The 22,500-nt window shown below is 39.0% G+C and overlaps 1 protein-coding gene across 1 annotated transcript in view; it reads left to right on the plus strand.

Annotated features, from left to right (window-relative positions):
• Positions 1–22,500, plus strand: part of LOC135099421 (synaptogenesis protein syg-2-like) — a 197,630-nt gene that overhangs the window by 171,584 nt on the left and 3,546 nt on the right. The window contains exons 4-7 of the mRNA XM_064001757.1: positions 10,708–10,908; positions 13,273–13,566; positions 16,457–16,587; positions 21,886–22,046. Of these exons, the coding sequence (XP_063857827.1) occupies positions 10,708–10,908; positions 13,273–13,566; positions 16,457–16,587; positions 21,886–22,038 (779 nt within the window). The 3' untranslated portion in view covers positions 22,039–22,046. The remainder of the gene's footprint in view (positions 1–10,707; positions 10,909–13,272; positions 13,567–16,456; positions 16,588–21,885; positions 22,047–22,500) is intronic.

Genomic DNA, 22,500 nt, shown 5'->3' on the forward strand with positions numbered 1-22,500 from the left:
ACGTAAACACACACACACACACACACACACACACACACACACACACACACACACACACACACACACACACACATGCATACACGCACACACACTGGAGCTTACTGTTCTAAAAATGCCGCCACTTTGTAAAAAAAACGACACGCGAACGAGTAAAAAGTAAATAGAAAAACGAGTCAAAGCGACATAGAAATTTCCATGAAAACGACGCTGCTGAACTAAATTAACAAAGAAAAAGTAGAAAATAAAAAAAAAAATGTGAAAAAAAATATTACAAAGGAAAAATGAAATAAAATAAAGTAAGGACCCAAAAACGAGAAACGAAGAGAGTAGAAAATTGAAAAATACACAAAAAATCCCAAAGAAAAAAAAGGAAAGAAAAAAATCCCGCACAATGTTCGCTATATTTGTACATTTACCCTTCTTTTTTTTTCTTTTATTTTACTTTGTTGTGTTTCCAGTTTTTACAGGTTTAGAAAAATAAAATACTGAAAATATATCAGAATATCACTTTCACTTTGGCGTCATTCTCTTTTTGGTCTCTTTATATTAATTTTCTGCTTGATAATTAATGTCAAGAATTATAAATACTCACATACATTATCATCATCATTATTATTATTATTATTATTATTATTATTATTATTTATTTTTTTATTTTTTTATTTATTTTTTTTTTCGTAGTGTTGGTGATGAAATTTTGAAACAATGAACAACGTGACTGCTGGTGATGGTTGATTGTGGCAGTGCTGGTGATGGTTATTGTGACATATCTAGCTGAGGAAGGTGTGACAAATGGTGAACAGCAAGCAGTGATGGTGGAAATGGTAGCAGAGAAGCTGGTAACAGTAATGGTGATGGTGGTGGTAGCAAAAGTGGCAGTGGATGTGATGGTACTGGTGATGGTGGTAGTACTGGTGATGGCAGCAGTAATGGTGAAGGTGGTAGTATTGTTGATGGTGAAGGTGGTGATGATGGTGGTAGTGGTGATGATGGTGGTAGTGATTTCAGCGCTCACTGCCTCACTAACCCAATCCTGGTAGTGTTAGGCGAGGCAGCGGCGGCTCGCTTGCTGTCAATTTACCAATGAACGTGACTATGTAGTCGGAAAAAAAATAGCATTGTCTGTGTGTGTGTGTGTGTGTGTGTGTGTGTGTGTGTGTGTGTGTGTGTGTGTGTGTGTGTGTGTGTGTGGATTTATTAACTGTAGCATCGCTGGTGGTGGTGGTGGTGGTGGTGGTGGTAGTGGCTGTGGTGGTGGTGGTGGTGGTGGTGAGGATGCTTAAGATAATGATGATATCGTCAGTAATAGTAAATACTTGTAATCAAGACGATGACAATTACTGAGAAAGATTCAAGTACCAGTTTTAATTATATTTAAGTTGCGTGCCAGTTCTTACTACAATAATAAGAAAAGCTTTCTGCTTCATTAAAACATATGATGAATGTTTTAAAAGTATTCAGTAATATTTCAGTCTCCCTCTCAAAAAAAAAAAAAATTAATTAATTAAATTAAAATAAGAGAAAAAGAAAGTTCTTCTCTCGCACGAGAAAAATATACATCACAAAAAATAGTAAAAAAAGTAACAATAATAAGTCTTCCCTAAAATCTAATGGGATAAAAAAAAAAGAAAAAATACATGCAGCTCGAGAAACAGCCTTCCAACAGCACCACGAAAGCCAAGCGTAGGGCACCCAGCGCAACACACATTCCCACCTAGCACACTAAAGCCTCGTCATCTGCAGGCTGCTCCTCGCTCCAAGCAGATTTTTCGATCAGTCCCTGACCTTGAGGAAGCAATGAAAGTCCAGTGAAGCCTGAACGAGGTCGTGGACACACACACACACACACACACACACACACACACACACACACACACACACACAGACACAGACACACACACACACACACACACACACACACATGTCCTATCAAAAGCAGAAGACTGTGAGAGGAATGAAGAGAGGAGGGCTGCCAAGATCACAGGAGTGTAGAAAGCGAAAGCAGGACGTGGGCAGTGATATTACAGTCAAGCTGCAGGCAAGGAGATAAGGCAAGGCAGGAGAGAGAGAGAGAGAGAGAGAGAGAGAGAGAGAGAGAGAGAGAGAGAGAGAGAGAGAGAGAGAGAGAGAGAGAGAGAGAGAGAGAAGAGAGAGAGAGAGAGAGAGAGAGAGAGAGAGAGAGAGAAGACCCGAGGGAGAAGAGGGGTCAGCTAAGAGAGAGGCAGTAAAAGTGAGGGAAGGAAAGAACTTAAGACTCAGTGCCGTTGGATCTCTTGTCGCTTTTTCTATGCACGCGTCCGGCCTAGCCACGCCTCTCCGTCATGCTGACAAAACTGTAAGGCGACCATTCCAATCTGGCCGACGGGTGAGACTTACTCCGGAAGTCGTTGGCAGCGGAGAGGGGCGAAGTAGACTGGCGACAGAAGACGGCGAAGAAAGAGAGAAGTGTGGGACGGGGGAGGTTGTAGGAGTGACGAGGATGACAGAAAGAAGAGGACAGAGAATGCAAGGGTTGTTTAGCCATGGGTATGTCTTCTTTGAATTTCTTTGTATCTTTTGCCATTTATAAAGAATGACTCTCTCTCTCTCTCTCTCTCTCTCTCTCTCTCTCTCTCTCTCTCTCTCTCTCTCTCTCTCTCTCTCTCTTTCACTACGAATCCATCTTGTTCAAGCTTAATATTCGGACAAAATCCACTCATTCCTCTATTGCTATTTCACCCTTTGCTTCTGCTCGTGATAATGATCTCCGGCCTGTGTTTATCATCTACTCCCTCCAAACTCCTCGTAGATGAGAGAGGAAGAGAAGGGCGACTCTTCTCTCACAAAGCCTTTAAAAACTGTTAAACTCAAACCCTATTAGAGTATTCAATTTCATCCATTAACTCATCGACAGCCGTTTCTCCATACTTCATTATTCATATGTCTTTTTCCTCTTCCTCAAACAGCAGAGACGTGACATTACGAATCAGCGAATCAGTGAACCTCGTACTGTGTTTACCTCTCACAAACTCTCTCTCTCTCTCTCTCTCTCTCCTCTCTCTCTCTCTCTCTCTCTCTCTCTCTCTCTCTCTCTCTCTCTCTCTCTCTCTCATAAAGAGCAGAGGGAGCGTCACAGATTCAGACAAATAATCAGATAACTGTCTCGCTTCATCTCATTAAGTTCTCACCTGTCAGCCTCTCAGGAGCAGGTGTTCCCGACGCCCACCTGCGCTCCTTCTTCTTCTCTCCCTTTCTCTTTTGTCTCTCTAAATGATATCACGCTCAAGTCCTGCTTCATTAAGTCGTGTGAATAGGCAACGTGACACCGGTTTTATTTAATGTTGTTTGTATCATTCAAGAGCTCTTTTAACACGCCTCTTTTTTTTTTTCTTCAAGTTCGGAGACATAAAGGAGGTTTTGGAGAGTGGAGCGCCTGTCTGTCTGTCTGTCTGTCTGTCTGTTTGTCTGTGTTTGAGGGAATTTAGTCCGTGAATGTGTTTTTTTTTTCAGGTTTAAATGTAACTTGCTGTATTTAATTGATCGCAATAGTAGTATCGATAGATGGTAACACAAGTTGCAGTATTGGTGGTGGTGGTGGTAGTGGTGGTAGTGGTGATAGTAGTAGTGGTGGTTGTGTTAGTGATGGCGACAGTAAAATGATGGGAAGAAGAACAGAAACATGAAAAGAAAAGAGCACTAGAAAAAAAAATAAGGTAAAAATCACGATACCATCAAAGGAAAGAGAAACAAAAAAGAAAAAAAAATGAAAGGTAAAATGAAAAAAAGGAAATTAAAAGGATAATGCCATCAAAAGAAGAAAAAAAGAAAACAAAAAGCGGAGAAAAAAAAGGAAATGAAGTATATCTTTATAAATATGTGAAAAACGAAAAAAAAAATGAAAATGAAAAATAAAAATAATTTACAGAATTCTAACAATTAAAGCAAAAGAAAACGGGGAAAAGGAAGAATGAAAAAACTATAAATAAACAAGATAATCATAAATCACCACATCAACACCACCAGCACAAGCACCGTCATCAATAACATCACCTTCTTTTCACCTGATAACACCATGACACACCCAACACCTACATCACTTACAACACTGAGGACTACATAGGCAACATATACCAAAGAAAATCAAAAGTATGATCAAAGAACACAAATTAAAAACAAAAACCCTTTCAATATGCCGGTCCAAGAAGGTACATTAACCCTTTTCCCCTTTAAAAGTTAATGGCAATCTGGCACTTGTTAATCTGTATGAATAGCTCTCCGTATTAAGCGAAAACAAGACTAAAGGCGCTAAAAGGTTTCAACTACTACTGTGAATTGCTCTTTTGGCAGTCAGTGCTGTAGTTCAAAAGCATATTACAAACCTGCGCTGTACCTTTTCATTACTTCCCTTGGTCTATGGCCTTCCTGTACTTCAGAAGCGTAATCCACACTTGCACTACATTGTTGCATTAATCTCTCTACACAGTCTATCTTTTTTTTCGTTACCAACATTCACGGGACTAAAAATTGTTACTTATTTTAGTTCTTATCTTTTATAATGTCAACAATTCATTCTTAATACTGATGCGATTTTGGTATATAATGTTTTATTTATTGATCTTATCGTATATTGCGATTTTATGATGGACTAACATTGTCCATGCTCCGTGTCGTAATGATAATAATGTATCCTGTTGTGGTCAATAAAATAATAACAACTAAACACTAAAAGAGACAAAAGGAGGTTACCTTTATCACCCCAAGCCGATGAACGTATTTAAAAGACCTTACTACAAAAAAAAGTGTTTAAAAAGTTGTAAGGGATGATGAGAACAAAAGTGTACACCAGAGAAGGGATTAAAGTTGAGTATAGACCATAGCAGTTATCATCATCTTCATTACCATCGCCTTCATCATCATCACTCTCACAGAACAAAAACTCGGTATATTATCCCTCGTTAAGGTTGAGTAGAGACCAGAGCAGTCGGATTCACATCACCATAACAGCAGCAACAGACACTACCACAGGCAAAGGGAGGGGAACACAGCATTGCCCCTGAACACGAGCCGACCAGACACCACCGGACAGCAACGCAGACGCAATACGAAGCCACATGATGAGGGAAAAACACAGCCAATGTATCATGGAGTAAAACATCACAACGAGGCACAACACGAACTCACGAGAAGGGTTTTTATCTCTCTCTCTCTCTCTCTCTCTCTCTCTCTCTCTCTCTCTCTCTCTCTCTCTCTCTCTCTCTCTCTCTCTGGATCCTCCCCTTCCTTTTTTCTTTTCTTTTTGCACGTCTCCTAATGCGCGCTGGAAAATGAAAGAAAGAAATGAAAGAAAAGATTGGGAAACGTAAGAGTTAATGGACACAGGTAAAAAGAAAGAAAAGGATAGAAAAACATTGCAAAACACCATAAACACGAGGGGAATGGAGGAAAAGAAAGAGTAGAGAAAAAGAAAAGGAAAGAAAACTTGGGAATATCAGAGTAAAATAGAAAGGAGAGGAGAAAACGGAAAATCTTGCGAAATGCAGAAATAAGTAACGTAAAATGCAGAAAGAAAGAAAACATAAAAGCATAAAATAAAATTAAATATAAATAAAATAGCCACAACTAAATAATATGAGGGTTTTTAAGGTATTTCATTTACGTATTCGAGCATTACACATTTTACTCTTACCTGCAATGCATTTCCCTGAACAAAATACGAGTATATTCACGATTAAACACGGACATTATGATACTTGGTTGTGATGTCCGTAATTTGTTATCAATAAGAAAAATAAAAAAGTAAAAAAAAATAAATAAATAAAAGCATGATTAAAGACCACTCATACCCTTACACACGAAACAGGAACAAGAATAAAGAAAGAAATGCTCAACCTTCAAAAAGAGGATGAGAAAAGGGAGGAAGAATAAAAAAAAAGAATAAAAACCCATTTCTCTCTGATATAAACCCTTCCCGAAATTTTTAACCCTCACCAAAACCACAAACTAGAACGAGAGAGAGAGAGAGAGAGAGAGAGAGAGAGAGAGAGAGAGAGAGAGAGAGAGAGAGAGAGAGAGAGAGAGAGAGAGAGAGAAAGCGAGGTTACAGCGAAGAAAAGAAAAATGAGATGGGGGGATGGGTGGTGGAAAAAAAAAAAAAACTCTTATCTTTGCTCTTCCTTCAACCTTTTTCGTTGGCGGTCATAAATCTCAGCGGCAGACTGAATACCTTGCAGAGAGCGACCCGCATCCCATGTTTGCTCTGTTTTGACGTCCGGTGGTAGTAGGTGGGGAGGAGGGGGCCGGTCCTCTCCCTTGTTTTTCCTTCCTGGCGAGCTATTCAGGTGTGTGGGAGCCGCTCACACCTGGTTGACTCAGCTGGAGCGGCCGAAAAAGCGGGGAGGGACATGGGTCGAAGAGGAGTAAGAGGGGAAACTGAAGTGGCATCAGCCGACCGGGGATCAGCTGGAGGGGAAGTGAAGGAGGAATATCTGCCCCGTGAAGTGAAGTAATCTGTGAGAGAGAGAGAGAGAGAGAGAGAGAGAGAGAGAGAGAGAGAGAGAGAGAGAGAGAGAGAGAGAGAGAGAGAGAGGGGGTTGATAAGGACCCGGAGAAAGAAAAGAGCGGGCGTGCGGGAGAGTGGAGAGGAAATAGAGGAGATAAGAAGAGTTAAAAAAGAGGAGTGTGCTGTAACCAGAATGAAAAAAAAAGAAAGAAAAGAAAGGAAGAAAGAAAATATCAGCTCAAAGGAGGGAGGAACGCACAAAGGAAGAAAAGCTTGGAAAACGAAGAAGCGAAAAGCGAAAGATGACGAATGAGAGGGAAAGAAAAATGAATGACGAATGTCGAGTAAAATAAATGAACGAATGAGACTGAACAGAAAAAAATAAATAAATAAATAAAGAGCCACTATGACCCGGAATTAGTATGTGGTTTTGAATAAACACACAAGACTGGATGATGATTGTGGAAAAGAAAACGTAGCAACAACGAAATAAATAGAACAAAATCGAGTATAAAAGAAAAAAAAGAAACAAAGAAATCGAAGAAAAAAAAACGCACAATAAGACAAGCGGAAAGAAATCAAGTGGATATTAAAATTGAAAAAAAAAAGAAAATGTACAGTAGGACAAACAAAACAGCACATCCCAGCATTAACAACCAAAAATTACGAGAAAACCAAAGTGCAATGAAGAAAACGAAGTGTAAGACGAAAAAAAATAAATAAATAAAATAAAAAAATAAACAAGATCCGGCGCCAAAATAAAAGCCACGCCATGACCTTAACAGAAAACACTGAGCCACGTGAAGGACGGTCCGCGAAGAGGCAGCCGCCGCCACTCACCTCAGCCGGCGGCCAGGAACACACCCTCGGGGGCCCTCAGCGGCACTCCGAGGCGGCCCAGGGAGGAGAGAGGGACGCGTAAAACTAATTAACGAGCAGGCATGGCTGACAAGGGGAACAAGACACGCCACGCGCCACGAAACACAACCATCCCTCATATCCTTTATATAATGCAGCTGAAGCACTGCCACCACCACCACCACCACCAGCATCCCGCCTCGTTTTCTGAGTAACCCATTTTCTTTCGCTCTGAATTCACAGGAGACTATAAGACTTTTTTCACTTCTTTTTATTATACATTAACTTTTCTTGCCCTTACCGGAGGCAGCGGAGTGAAAGAGTCACCTTCACACCAGTTCCCTAAACGGACCTAGAGGAATCTCAGAAAGGGAGGGAGGGAGGACGCGAGAGGGGAGGAGAAAGGCCCTGGAGGCACTGAGGAAGGGGAAAGACAGCGAAGAGAGCCAAGGCAGTACAGCCTCACGAGTTCTACACTGCAAAAGAGACTCGCCGCGCCTTCCCTTTGAGTGCGTCTCCACTCCATTGATTGCATTACTGCGCTGCTGAGGAGGCCCAGAGCAGGAAAGGGAAACGTACTGCAGATTAAAGTACAGCAGGAATAGGCGAACGGACATGAAATATAATGAAAAGTGACGTTCATAGTGGGAGGAGAAATAAAAAAAAAAAAATCGTGAAAAGTAACGACCAGTGGGAAGTTTAAACATATGAGCCAGTTGAGAAATCTTGGGCACGGCGTAGTACAAAAGAGAATCACAGAGTAAATAAATCATCACTCGTTGTCTGTCGGAATGGTGTGTGCTGTATGGAATCCAAACAGGACAAACATACATGATAGAAAAAAAAAATAATAATAATAATGAATGAATAATAAAACAAAATCGCATTTTTTTTTCTTTTTTGTCCTAGAATCACGCTTCAAAACAATAACTTCAAGACTTTTTATGTCAAACAGACTGCCTCCACAAAAAAAAAAAAAGAAAAAAGAAAAAGAAAAAAAGCCTGCTCAATTTGCCGCTCCCAAAAAGTTAATTAAAGAAAGTTACCACCATCAGAAAAAAAAAAAAAATATCTCTCATTTCTGCCTTTCTAATGACGGACATAAGTGACGTCTGAATCGATAGCGTCCTCAGCCCACACTGACTGTGAAACCTAACTCATGTCCTCCTCCGCCTTGAAGGAACAGAACCTTGAAACAAAACAAAGGACTGCCTGGATATAAGCGTAACTTCACTTGCAAAAGCTTTAAACGAACTTGACTTAGCCCCTTGTCTTTTCAATAGCTAGATACGTCGCTACCCTGTGTCCTTGTTAGGCTTAGGCTGTGTTTGTACTAATTCACCCCATAAGCTCAGTTGAGAGATATTAAGCCTATCCTTGCACATACTTCTAGTGAGAATGTGTGTGTGTGCGTGTGTGTGTGTGTTCGTCAGCTGGTTAGGCCTACAAGAATCCTAAGTTATGGGAGTTATTGATAAGAGAGAGCCACCAGACAGCCTTCAGCACCACCACACAAGGCTGTCACTGCGCGGGCCGTCACCACGTGGTCTCCTCCGCCCCAAGACTCCACTGACCGTCCCTGATAAGACTCGGAGTTCCCATTCAGAGGCCAAGATGGAATTTTGGAAAGCAATTAAGAGTAAAATCAGTATCTGTTGGTTTGGATCGTACCGTCTGGAGTTTTGTTTGTTTTGTTTTCTTGTTTTCTTTTTTTTCTGTTCTTTCAGCTTTTCTTTTCTTCGTTTACTGTGTTTTTTTTCTTTTTCCTACTTTTTACTTCTTTCTTCGTCTTTTCTTTTTTCTTCTTTTCTTGTTTTTTTCTTTCTTTTCTCCTTATTTTCTTTATTTTACTGCTTATTTCTGTTTCTTCTTTTCCTTCTTCTTCTCCTTTTTCTTCTCCTTATTCATTTTTTTTCTCCTATTCTTCCTCCTCCCTCCCCTCCTCCTCCTCCTTAATCCTCCTCTTCGTCTTCTTCCTTCTTTAGTAAGTTTACCAAAATTTAATCGAAACAGTTATTTTGCACTTTTTTTATAATTTGTCTAAAGTAGAGAAACTGTACAAAAAAGTTAATTAATATCAATGTTCAGAAAAAAAAAGACTTTACGACAAATGCTCTCAGTCCTGGAAATGAAATACTAAATGAGAAAATGTGTGAAAAGTTTAGGAGTCATTATGAACGTAAAAAAAAAAACGATACAGAACATTAACGAAAGAAAACTCATTAGCAACTGTCGAGGAAGAATGTGTAGGCTTTCTTTAAAAAAAAAAAGGAAGAAAATACGCAAATGAAAGGAGAACACAATTAGTAATGTATATTTGTTTTTTAGGAGAACATGTAAAAAAATCCAAGAAAAAAATTTTAATCCGACTTCCCGGACGATTACTTGTGTGTGTGTGTGTGTGTGTGTGTGTGTGTGTGTGTGTGTGTGTGTGTGTGTGTTACTGCCTCCCTAAATTACGTAGCAAATGTCTTGGAAATGCCTTAATACTACAGAAAACTGTGACATTCTTACCATGTCCATCAACAGGCAACAGATAAAAGTGAATCCACAAAACCAACAATTCAAAACCACAAATATAATTAATCTATATTTCCTTCATTTTCGTCATCCAAAGCGTTTCAGATAAATATTTATAAGGAGAAAGATATTTCCTCCGTAAACCAAAAACACTAAAGATAAATACGAGTACACCAATATTTGCGTCATATATATATATATATATACATATATATATATATATATATATATATATATATATATATATATATATATATATATATATATATATATATATATATATATATATATATATATATATATATATATATATATATATATATATATTTCCAGTCTGTTTCTCGATGCGTGACCCTAGAACTGAACTGAAAACACACCACCGTGACAGCAGCGGAGTAGCAGAGGACAGATGGTGGACAGGGGAACTGTCTGTCTGTCATTCCATATATTTTTTTTTTGGTCCCTGTGTGTCAGTCAGTTAAGGAGGCAGGAGCTCACCACTATATATCGTGTGTGTGTGTGTGTGTGTGTGTGTGTGTGTGTGTGTGTGTATGTAAAAGCCCGACAACTAGTATGAGAGTCTTTTCCACAATTACAGAATTGTTAGCATATACCTATTAAGTACTTACTAAAACTAACACTAATATTAATACCAACAGTAACACTAATACTCGCACTGCTAACAATATCACCACCACCAACATTACCTTTACATTCTTATCTCCTTCCCACACCCACCATATCATACTTTAACTCTGCCTCCAAACATTACCTTTCCTTATTTATCTTTTTTCTCCCCACACCCGCCATAATATATTCTAACCCTTTCTCTTCCCTTTCCTCTCCCACAGGTCGGCCTCCTCCGAAGCTGACATGGTGGGCGGGACACAAGGAGGTGCGGGGTGAAGTCAAGGTGACTTCCAGCGAGGTCATCAACACCCTGACGATACCTTCCTTGCAACGGCACCACCTCCACCAATCCTTCATCTGCCACGCCAACAACTCAGACCTCGCTGTCCCCGTCACCGCCGCCGTCACCGTGGACATGACACGTAAGGACTTCAGTCTCACGTTGATTAGAAAGTTACGAAGGACCGGCTGACATGAATCTACGTATAGGAAACAGGAGTGACAGTAACCACATAAGCAGGAAAAGAGGGGAAGTAATAAGTAAATTATTTACAACTACAAAACTGATATAAAGTAAAATACAGAAGACATGACACGTAAGGATCTTGTTTACACGTTAATGCGAATGGACGTAGAGGGAACAGGAACGACAATAACAGCATACACAGGAAGAGAGGAAGTAATGGGGAAATTAATAAGGAGGATTACAAACTATCAAAAAGTAAAACGCTTACGTAACAGATACACATTCATTAGGTTACTAAGAGTCGATTGATGTGAATGTACGTACAGAGAATAGGAATGACAGTAACACTATACACAGAGGAAGAGAGGAAATTATTAATAGGGAGCACAGCGAACCAACAGAAAGTAAAGTGTTGACATAACACTTAAGTAACATATTTACGTGTTCACTAGTAAGTTACGAAGGACCAGCTGATGCAAAATTGGGAATAGGAGTGACAGTAACCATACACACAGAAAAAGAAAGGAAGTAATAGGGAAATCATGAACAAGCACAATGAACCAACTTAAAACGTTGATATGATAAGTAAAGATCTTATTAACACGTTCATTAGAAGGTTATATATGACCGACTGATGCAAAAGTGCTAATAGGAAGTAAGACTGACAGTGACCATATACACAGGCTCAACGAATTACCATGAAGAAAAACAGGAGCTATAGAGATTGTGGAGTAAATAGAAGAAAAAAAATGTTAAGAAATATATAAGTAAGAAACCAATCCTGAAAACATGCAACATTAGCAACAGTGAATGCAGAGGAGGAGGAGCAAAAAATACAGGAAACTTTAGCAGTTATAAATCAACGAAAAGAAAGAAAAAAAAAAACAGAACACGGCAGGCTAAAGCTAATAACTAAGTACTCTAGTGAAAGGTGTAGTAGCAAGGCTGACTGGAGGTAGTATACCATGCAGTAGAGTAATCAATAACTGGAGTGGCGTGGTAAAGGTTAGAGGTAAGATCAACAAAAGCAAGGTCCGCTCATTCCAGTCAGAAGGGTTTATCTGTGAAGCCATCAAGGTGAATCACTCCCCATAGGATATACATGGGACGCGCTGTTAATTGATTGGAGGGAAGCCTTTGTCCTGCAGCGGAGTCATGGAGGTTGATTACTAGGATGATGATGAAGATGGTGATGAATGATTAAGTGCTGCAGTGAGTGAAGGGGTATTGGGTGCAAATTCAGATGGAAGTATCGTGTGGTATTAGTTTAGTATTAGTATAGTAAAGAGGAAAAGGGATGATAATACTGTGTTTCTCCTTACGTTTTGTTAATGGTTAGCCTTTTTGTATGGAGTAATTTCATAGTATGAGGAAATGGTGAATATTATACTACAAACGTAAGGCATAGATAGAAAAAAAAAAGTAGACAATAATGATTATTCTCGCACGTTTTTTTTTTTTTTTTTGCTAGTTGCTACAAAAGAAAACCACAAAACACGAAAGAACATTTAGTTATGTAGAATTAATAGTATATGTATGTAATTTTCTTCTCCTGAGATGCTGTTGAGTATAAACCATCTGGTAATCCCTACACACACACACACACACACACACACACACACACACACACACACACACACACACACACACACACACACACACACACACACACATACACATACACACACACCACTCACCATCCTCCATACAAGTCAGTAGCATACGTCTTTCCGCCAGTCAGCAAGAGATCAGCTCCTCCTTTTACTCCTCTTTTTCCTTCTCCTCTCCAACTCGCCACTAAACAAATAGAGCTTAAAAGAAAATTAAAGAAAGAGACGGAGAGACAACATTCTGAGGCGTCTCTCTAAGCCGGAAATATCAGCAAACTTCCATAACTGTAGAGAAAGCTTCGGGATTAACTTCAGAGCCGTCAGTGTAAAACTTTAGTGGATTATTATTAAAGGACCCAGGCTGACGGACGCGGGAGAGACTGACACATCTGGAAGAGGCGGAGGAAGAAGAGGAGGAGATGGTGGTGGCGGTGGAGGAGGAGCTGGATAGAGGTTTATATTATAACTCTCTTGACTTTCTCTCTCTCTCTCTCTCTCTCTCTCTCTCTCTCTCTCTCTCTCTCTCTCTCTCTCTCTCTCTCTCTCTCTCTCTCTCTCTCACGCACAGACAGCACAGGAAATTTTCGTCTTAGCTTGCATAACATTTCCACAGCAACGCAATTTACCCACTAACAAAACACGCGCCATGACACACAAACCTTTGCTTCCATTTCCGAACATCACCCACACTCACATTCCTCTCCCCGCAGTGCCCCCCATGTCCATCAGACTCCTCGGGGTGGACGGCCCGGTGTCAGCTGGCGTAGGCGTGACGCTGGTGTGCATGGTGGTGGGAGCGAGGCCGGAGCCCACAGTGACGTGGTGGCTGGACGGGCGGCCACTCACAGCCCGGGATGAACGCATGCTGCAGAACAACGTGACGGAGAGCCATCTGGTGCTGGTGGCCACGCCGGAGGACCAGGGCCGCTACTTGTCCTGCCGCGCCGAGACTCCCGGCCTCCTGCAGTCCTCGCTAGAAGACGGCATGAAGCTTGTCGTGCACTGTGAGTATTGGTACAGTATACCCTGGAACTTCCTGCCTATTTCTGCGTTTTCTCCTTCCTATGACTTCAACTCTTTCAAGAGGGAGGTTTCCAGACACTTTTCCTTCAATTTTCGATGATATCTCTTTTGATATCTCTTTTGGGACTGGCACCTCAATAGAAATTTTTCCTCTTTTTTTGGGGGGTTATTCTTGGCCAGTGACCCTCATACATAAAAAAATAAATAAATAAATAAGATAAAAAAAAAAACATTCTGAAATACTTCTACCAGCACCTTGACTTCTATGAACATGCTAGTTAGAGTGACATGGGGTTTTTAAAGGTGTTTTCACGATTCTAATGACAAGGTTTCTGCATCATTAACAGAAGGAATACTCTTTAAAGCCCGGATAACGTCTCCGTGATCTTTGAAAGTAGTCCTGGTGAGAGAACAAAACGTTTCTGAGTACGGGTCTTAGTATTAGTGAACTTTCAAGACACTTTTCTTCCAATTTTAATGATCTTCTTTGACCTGTGTTTAGGGACTGGCGCCTCAGTGGGCCTTCTTCAGTTTCTATTCTTTCTGTTGCTTACAGTAATTTTGTACTGTCGTTAGAGGAAAAACACCAATGAGATTCCATATTCGTAAGCTTTGAGAATAGTTCTCGTAAGAGCTTAAAATTGTTTCAAAATACGAGTCTTGGATTATGTTTCAGTGCTGGTAAATGAAAAGAACGGAAAGTACTTGTACCATAAGGCTTTCTTGAGTCCAATATTTCTTTCTTATTTTATTTCTTTCCCTTCGTCCTGCTTCTTGAATCCACTGTTTTTTCCTTCATTATTTTCCTCTCGCATCTTGTTCAATCACTGCTAAGTAGGAAAAACGCCAAGGAAGGGCAATGGAGCGGTGCCTTTCCCCTCAGCTTCTCCTCTCCCTCAGCCTGGAGCATTATCATAAAGAGTGAGTGACAGACTGGTCAAATTTACTTGATTTGAACAAACAAACTCATATGACGTGAAGTTAGATGGACCGACCCTTGTGTTAATGATGACTGAATTAGTAGAGGTGAGAGGTGGGCTGAAAAATAAGGACGTAGACTAGTGCAGAGCAAAAATAATGTACTAGGTTCTTACAAATAATTAGAAATGTTAAGATAGTGCAGGAAATGAATGTAAAAAGTAAATGGAGAGAAAATAAAGTAACATTTCAGTACTATTTGCATATTAACTGTTTTTCCTTCCGCCATCTAACTACTCTATCGTTCCAATTCACCCCCTAATCTTTGGCCTTCACGCTGCCTCGCATCTTTCCATGAATAAACAGATCAATGTCCGGCTCGTTTTAGCTTTGCGTCTCCCGCTGAACACTTTAATCCTGCACTGCTGTCCAGATGTGGAATACTCTGATCCCGATATCCCGTTTTCTCTTTCGCATCCTTTTTTATTCCGCCAGTATTTTCGCCTCTCTTGCATTCTACCTTCTTTCTCTATTTAGTGTATTCATTCCACCTTTCACTTTTTCGTCTACAGTACTGCACTCACATAATTTGTCTCTAATCCTTTACACTTATTATACTGAATCTATGTGCTCTGTATTTAATGTCTTAAACTCTCACTTAGATGACTTCTATTATTATTTTCTGATGTGTACTTGTCTGATTAATAATGTAACATGAACAGTTTTTTTCTGACTTTTTTTTCCTTCTTACCATCCATATTTGTGGTTAATCTTAGGTATATATAATAATTGTCTGTCTGTTATAAGAATATAAGAACAAAAAAAATTATAAAAAAAAAAAAATATGGGAAGAAGCTGCAAGAAGCCATCAGGCCTACACTTTTCTATATATTTTGTCCTATCCTGCCTCGTCTCCGCCCAATCCATGTCAAAATTAAATTGGCCATCCTTCTATTTCTTTTAGAGAACGGCGTTGTGGGACGGGTGGCTTTTTTTATTTCTTATTATATATATATATATATATATATATATATATATATATATATATATATATATATATATATATATATATATATATATATATATATATATATATATATATATATATATATATATATATATATATATATATATATATATATATATATATATATATATATATATATATATATATATATATATATATTTTCCCTAGGTCTCCCTAACATGAAAAAGACAGCTCCATCTTTCACTTCCCTACCACACCCAGTGCCGTCATCCACATCTAGTGCCCTCAACAACATATTTTTAACTCCTCCATCTCTTATTTCACTCTCTAAAGCACACGTTATCTACTCTATCTCTCACTCCACCCTCCTCATCCATACCACGCCCCATTCTGTTCCATCTCCCACATTCCCTTCACGCGTATTCACAACCAAGGTCATCAATAATGCTCCTTATCCTCTCATCCTGCTCCTACTAGTCATAATCCACGTCTTCACACACACTCTCATAGAAATAACTTGATTCTTCTGGTAAAACATGTTCTTTCTTCTTGTTGTACTGATTTTTGTAGGCAATCTGTAGGTGAACGACGGAGCACCAGACAAATGATCAGTGTTATTTTTGTTTTCACCACGATAAATGCTTGTTTGCTGTTTGCGATACCTTTATACCCTGCTCGGGGTTTGTACGAATAAAAAAAAAAACTTTCGAATCTTTCCCTCACTCCTCTTATCAACCATCAATAATCATCAATGACACACTTCATTCCCTCATCCTGGGCCTTTTCCGTCATAATCCACGTCATTCACTCACTCACTCACTCACTCACTTCTCCAGCCAACATTTCCGTACATATTCAAAATCATCAAAAACACACTTTATTCCTTTATCCTGTAACTCTTCCTTCATAACCCACTTCCTCATGTAGATTCACTCACCCACTCCTCCTGTCCACTTTCCCTACAGACGTGCCGAAGGTGACCCTCTCGCTGGACCGCCACATCAAGGCCGAGGACGTCAAGGAAGGGCTGGACGTGTTTTTCACCTGCGCCGCCGATGCTTTGCCCGCTCCCTCCGCCATCCATTTTTATCATAACGTAAGTCTTGTTGTTTGATTATCTCTGTGTATGAACCCTTTTCTTTGTTTCTGTCTTAGTGTGTCTGTCTTTGTCATTCTCTCTCTCTCTCTCTCTCTCTCTCTCTCTCTCTCTCTCTCTCTCTCTCTCTCTCTCTCTCTCTCTCTCTCTCTCTCTCTCTCTCTCTCTCTCAATCCATTTTTGTGTGCTTTGTTTTACCTGTTTGTTTTTGTCTGTCTGTGTTCTTTTCTTCACCAGTCCCACTCTCTCTCTCTCTCTCTCTCTCTCTCTCTCTCTCTCTCTCTCTCTCTCTCTCTCTCTCTCTCTCTCTCTCTCTCTCTCTCTCTCTTTCTGGTATACTACACCTCACACATGTTTATTATTCGTGCTAACAGATTCCTTTCTTTGCCCGCCTCCTGTCATCCTTCTCCCTTACTCCCTCTCCTCCACTTCCCCCTCTCAGCCTCCCTTGCACCTCTCCTTCCCTATCCCCGGCCGTTCTCCTCCCTCGGCCACCCACCCCTACGGAGGGAGAGGTTGCACTTAAGCGGAGATCCCTCTGAATCAGGCTCATTTATCTAAATTCTCAGGTCCTGCTCAGAATCCAAATGAATGTGTGGAAATTCAAAGCCATTTACCACTAGTGAGAGGGAAGGTGCATAACGTCCGTCTGTCTCAACATACCATGCTGCCATTGTCTAGACACACACACACACACGCACACACACACACAGACAATATCGTTTGTGCTTGATTTTCTTCACGTTTTAAATTGATATAGGTTTTTTTTTTCGTTTATGAATAAATATTAATACGGGAACTATGCAATGTACAAAACAATTACTTTCTTAACCATTTCTTTCTCATTAATTGACGAATGCATCATAGTGAGTTGTTTTCTATTGTCTCTTTTGGTCCATGATTCTGTGACGCAATTACGAAACTGAAGTCGAGGAAAACAAAGAGCCGTACAAAAAAAAAAAAAACCCTGCCTAGAGATACATCAGATTACAAGTCTTTCCGTGTCAGATTCCTCCCGGTTTGCACTTTTTCCTATTTTGTTGTCTGTTCCATAAATACACAGCTGAATACCACCACAATACCTCGTTAAACACTCACCCACACACCCACACACCCACTCAGAGACATAACACAAGATCATTCGGCTAGGAATATGTTTCAGTGTTTGCGTTCAGGCGGGAGGGAAACGAGGATAATAATAATAATGTAGGCCTTAGTGGTGCCCGAGCCGCCGAGAGAGGAGGATGAAGTATTAATGCCGCGCCTCGAGAGATGGATCACCCGATTCTATTTCCATCGAATTGTGGAGGGAGACATGATGGCGATACATGGAGGAGTAGTGTAAAAAGTCTATCACAAAAGCTAGCGTGTTTGGGTAAGGGAAGTGTGTACGTATTTATCTTTTTTTATGGGTAGTTTGCTTATTTAATACTTTTTATTCACTTGAAGGATGCAATCTGAAGGGAATAAGGGGAATGTTATGGTGTATTATTGGTAGTGATGGTGGTGGTGGTGGTGGTGGTGGTGGTACTTACTGGTTAAGAAAATATATTGCTCTTTTCTTTGTCCAATCAGCCAAATCCAAAAAAAAAAAAAAAAAAAAACACACAATAGTCACACCTAAGCAAAACACACAACACACGACTATAAAAATTGACAAAAAAAAAACCGCACACAACAATAAATAAATAAATAAATAAATAAATAAATAAATAAATAAATCGTTAAACAAATAAATAAATAAAATACACAAATACTTCATAATGTATCCCCCATGACATCATTAAACATAATCATCTCAAGTCCAGGAACCTAACGTTAACTTCTGGCTGAGTATTAAGTTGTACCTTCCTGCCTCTAAGTTTATCTTCCTTCCTTCCTTCCTTCCTTCCTTCCCTCTTTCTTGCTTGCCTACCTGCCTTCCTGCCTGCCTGCCTGCCTGCCTTCCTTCCTTCCTTCCTTCCTTCCTTCCTTCCTTTTCGCAACTTTTTAGGGGAAGAAGAAAAAGTTTGAGACGGCTAGGTTTTCAACGATCACTAATTATATTGCTTCGTCTTCTATTCCTAACTGTTCTATATTTTAAGTAGCGGTAACCATGATGATATTCTTTCCAACTAAACATCCGCGTTCAAATTTATCATAAAAAACACACGTACCAAATTAGCTTTTAATTCTCTGACTTTTAAACGTTTGTTCTCCTATAACGCTCCTTTTCTTTATTCCATTAGCAATATAACCTTGTGTTCTTATATACCTAAATAAGAAAGAAAGTATACCTTGCATAGTGAATTCTCAACATAGCATTGTGTTCTTATATGAGTGAACAGGACAAAATGTATCTTCCACATGTCATTCTAAACATAACATTGTCTTCTTATATACGCAAGTATGGAAAAGAAGAATCCGAAGTCTATTCAAAGAGAACAAAAGGGCAAAGAAGAAAAAAGTCATCTTATAACATCGGTAGGACCAGAACGCATAAATAAGTAGTGATATCTTCTTTTCCTCTATAAATACACACTGACAACATGACCTTGAGTCCCAATATACGTGACATGCGCGCAATACATTCTACACAAGTTCATTCAAAGGAAACAAAGGAGCAGAAACCACAAATTTTATCTTTTCTAAATTACCGGAAGATATAAAAACAAGCAGATGTAAGTAACTTCCTTTTCTCTCTAAAATACACATCAACACGTCTGGCAGCGACGTTTTACCTTCCCCCCTCTCTCTCACCCTTGCCGCTGGAACTCGCCACCAACCTTCAGCTAAAATAAATAAAGGACGACACTTACCTAGGAGGAGGACCCGGTGGTGGTAGTGGTGGTAGTGGTGGCGGGGTGGTGGTGGTGGTGGTGGTGTGAGAAGGCTGCGTTTTCTCCACCATTTGCTTGCCTCCCCCGCGGCGCTGAAATAAATGCACAGACCAAATGTTACTCTCCAAAGTCTCATCAAGCTTCCTTTTTCTCTTACTGACTCTCCACTTCACTAATTCACGCTCCCTCCACTCGCTAAATCTCCTTCAGTGCTCTCTCTCTCTCTCTCTCTCTCTCTCTCTCTCTCTCTCTCTCTCTCTCTCTCTCTCTCTCTCTCCTCCTCTCTCTCTCTCTCTCTCAGTCACCTCTATCAAGTCAATTCCTTAAACCTACAGATTGGAAAATGGTTTTGAAAAGAACGGACATTTGTAAACTTGACTTATTTTTCAATATTTTCATCATTCAAAAAAAAAAAAAAAAAAAAAAAAAAAATATATATATATATATATATATATATATATATATATATATATATATATATATATATATATATATATATATATATATAAAAAAATATATATATATATATATATATATATATATATATATATATATATATATATATATATATATATATATATATATATATATATATATATATATATATATATATATATATATATATATATATATATATCTACGTTTCAAATAATTGTACTTCCCCTTTATATGTTTCTTTTCTCCTCGTCAATGGCCACTCTCTATTTCACCTGAATATTTCCACAAGAGGGAGAGAGAAAATTTATAGGACACTTGCCTGCATATTTGCCCGTGAAATATATGCATTTTTTTTTAAGGACTTTCCTAATGGCCGTGGAGGATGCGACGAAACTTTTACATCTTTCTCTTTATGTTTCATGTGATTCGTTCGTTTATTTTATTTTAGTTTTTATCTGCTTTCTAAAAGGAAATATTTGCGTACGTTTAAATCGAAAGTTTTCGATTCGCTTGGGAAAGGTTGAATATTATGGGGTCTCTTATTTAGTGTGTGTGTGTGTGTGTGTGTGTGTGTGTGTGTGTGTGTGTGTGTTTCTACGCACTTTATTTACCTAATAATTTATTTATTTGTAAAGTTTTAACAATCTTTTGTTTTATGGAATTTTAAGAGATGTTCACATAAATAAATTGTGCTTCCTACTTAAAAAGACAAAAAAAGTCAATGCAAATTGTGAATGCAAATTGTGATTACTATTTTTTTACGATATATATATATATATATATATATATATATATATATATATATATATATATATATATATATATATATATATATATATATATATATATATATATATATATATATAAATATATATATATATATATATATATATATATATATATATATATATATATATATATATATATATTCTTTTTATAAGGTATTTAAGATCTTTTTTTTTTTTTTCATAGCCTTCAAACTGATGCTCATCTAACTGAACTTTACCTCTTACTTTTCAATATTCCTCCTCTGACATCAATGTTTCATTTCACTCCTCACATTACTGCTTTCCTTTCACAGTCGTGACTCTCTGCGTCATGCCCATTCTAAACGTTGCTTTCCCATGCGTTCCATGTATATATTCATCATCTCATTTCTCTTATCATAACAAGTCCTCCTTTTCCTCTTACCCTAATTATTTTACAGTACTTAACAACTCTCACTTTTAAAAACTACCTTCTCCGCTTTCAGTCTCACTCTTTCGTCTTACAAACTTTTTTACTGCTAAACGCTGCCCCTGAACACATCTTTTAAACAAATTTTTCAACCATTTAACGCGGTTTTTCTTCTAATTTAATAACATCCTTAACGTCTTCCTCATCTTCGTCGTTTTTGTTCTCCTATTCCTTCTTCTTTGTTCTCGTCCATCCCTTTCTTTACTTCCTTTCTTTCTTCATCACTGATGTTATCACCATTTTCACCATTCCTCTTTCTTTTCCTGTTTCTTCTGACAGTCTCTTTCTCATGTTCTTTCTTGCCCTCATCCTCTTCTTTTAATTCCCCCTTTTCATCATCATTATCGTTATCATCACCATTTCTTTCTTGTCCTCCACCTCCTCTTCCTTCTTCATCTTTCCTAGTTTCTATATGTTTTAAAATTCCAACACTGTTCTCTTCTTGGTTTTTCTTTTCTTTCCTCTCTTCTTCATTCCACACTTTAGTACATACCACATCTCATCTTCCAAGTCTTGCAACACATTTCTCCTCTCTCTTCCTTCTCTCTTCCCTCTCCTTCACCTCATATCCATGTCTCGCAAGACTTTTTTTTTTCCCTCCCCACCACAGTCTTAACACTCTCCTTTACTTTATTTTACTCCTCTATATCATCTTCCTTTACCTTCTCCCCCACTCTCCTTCATTCTGAGGTTTAGTAACATCTTTTGTCCACGACTTGCAAGACTTTTTTTTTTTTCTCTCTCTCTCCAGCATTCTAACTTAGCACTTTTTCTTTCCCCTCCTGCTGCTTCCTCCTTCGCGCAGAACAACCACATCAGCGTCAACAACACGGGGGGAGTCCTTCTGTTCAACACGACGCTGGTGCTGCAGAAGATTGATCGCTTACTCGTCCGGGAGTTACTCGTGCCGCGCCGTCAACACTCAAGGGGAAGGAGTGTCCAGGCCCATCAACCTTGACGTGAAATGTGAGTTGAATTGTGTGTTGTGTGTTGTGTGGTGTGTTGCGTGTGAAGTTCTTGTGTTGCGTTGCTGGTTTAAATGCTTGCTTACTTGTCTTTCTTCTCTTTCCTTTTTGCGTTCTTGTTCCTCGTAGTATTTTGCATTTTGTCTCGTGTTTCTTATTTTCTTGCTTCTGGAGTGCCTCTGTTTCTGTTGATGTGTTTCTCAACCGGTTTCTCTTATGACCTTCTTTGTCTCTTATCCTTCTAAGTGTCTGTATTCCCTCTCTCTCTCTCTCTCTCTCTCTCTCTCTCTCTCTCTCTCTCCTCTCCTCTCTCTCTCTCTCTCTCTCTCTCTCTCTCTCTCTCTCTCTCTCTGTATAAACATGTCTCTCTGTGTTTGTTTGTCTACCTGTTTTTTTCATCATCCCTATATTCTCCTTATCCCAAAATCTTCCTTAGCTGTTCTCCTTAACATCAC

The sequence above is a fragment of the Scylla paramamosain genome, chromosome 4, assembly GCF_035594125.1.
Source record: "Scylla paramamosain isolate STU-SP2022 chromosome 4, ASM3559412v1, whole genome shotgun sequence".
Taxonomy (NCBI): domain Eukaryota; kingdom Metazoa; phylum Arthropoda; class Malacostraca; order Decapoda; family Portunidae; genus Scylla; species Scylla paramamosain.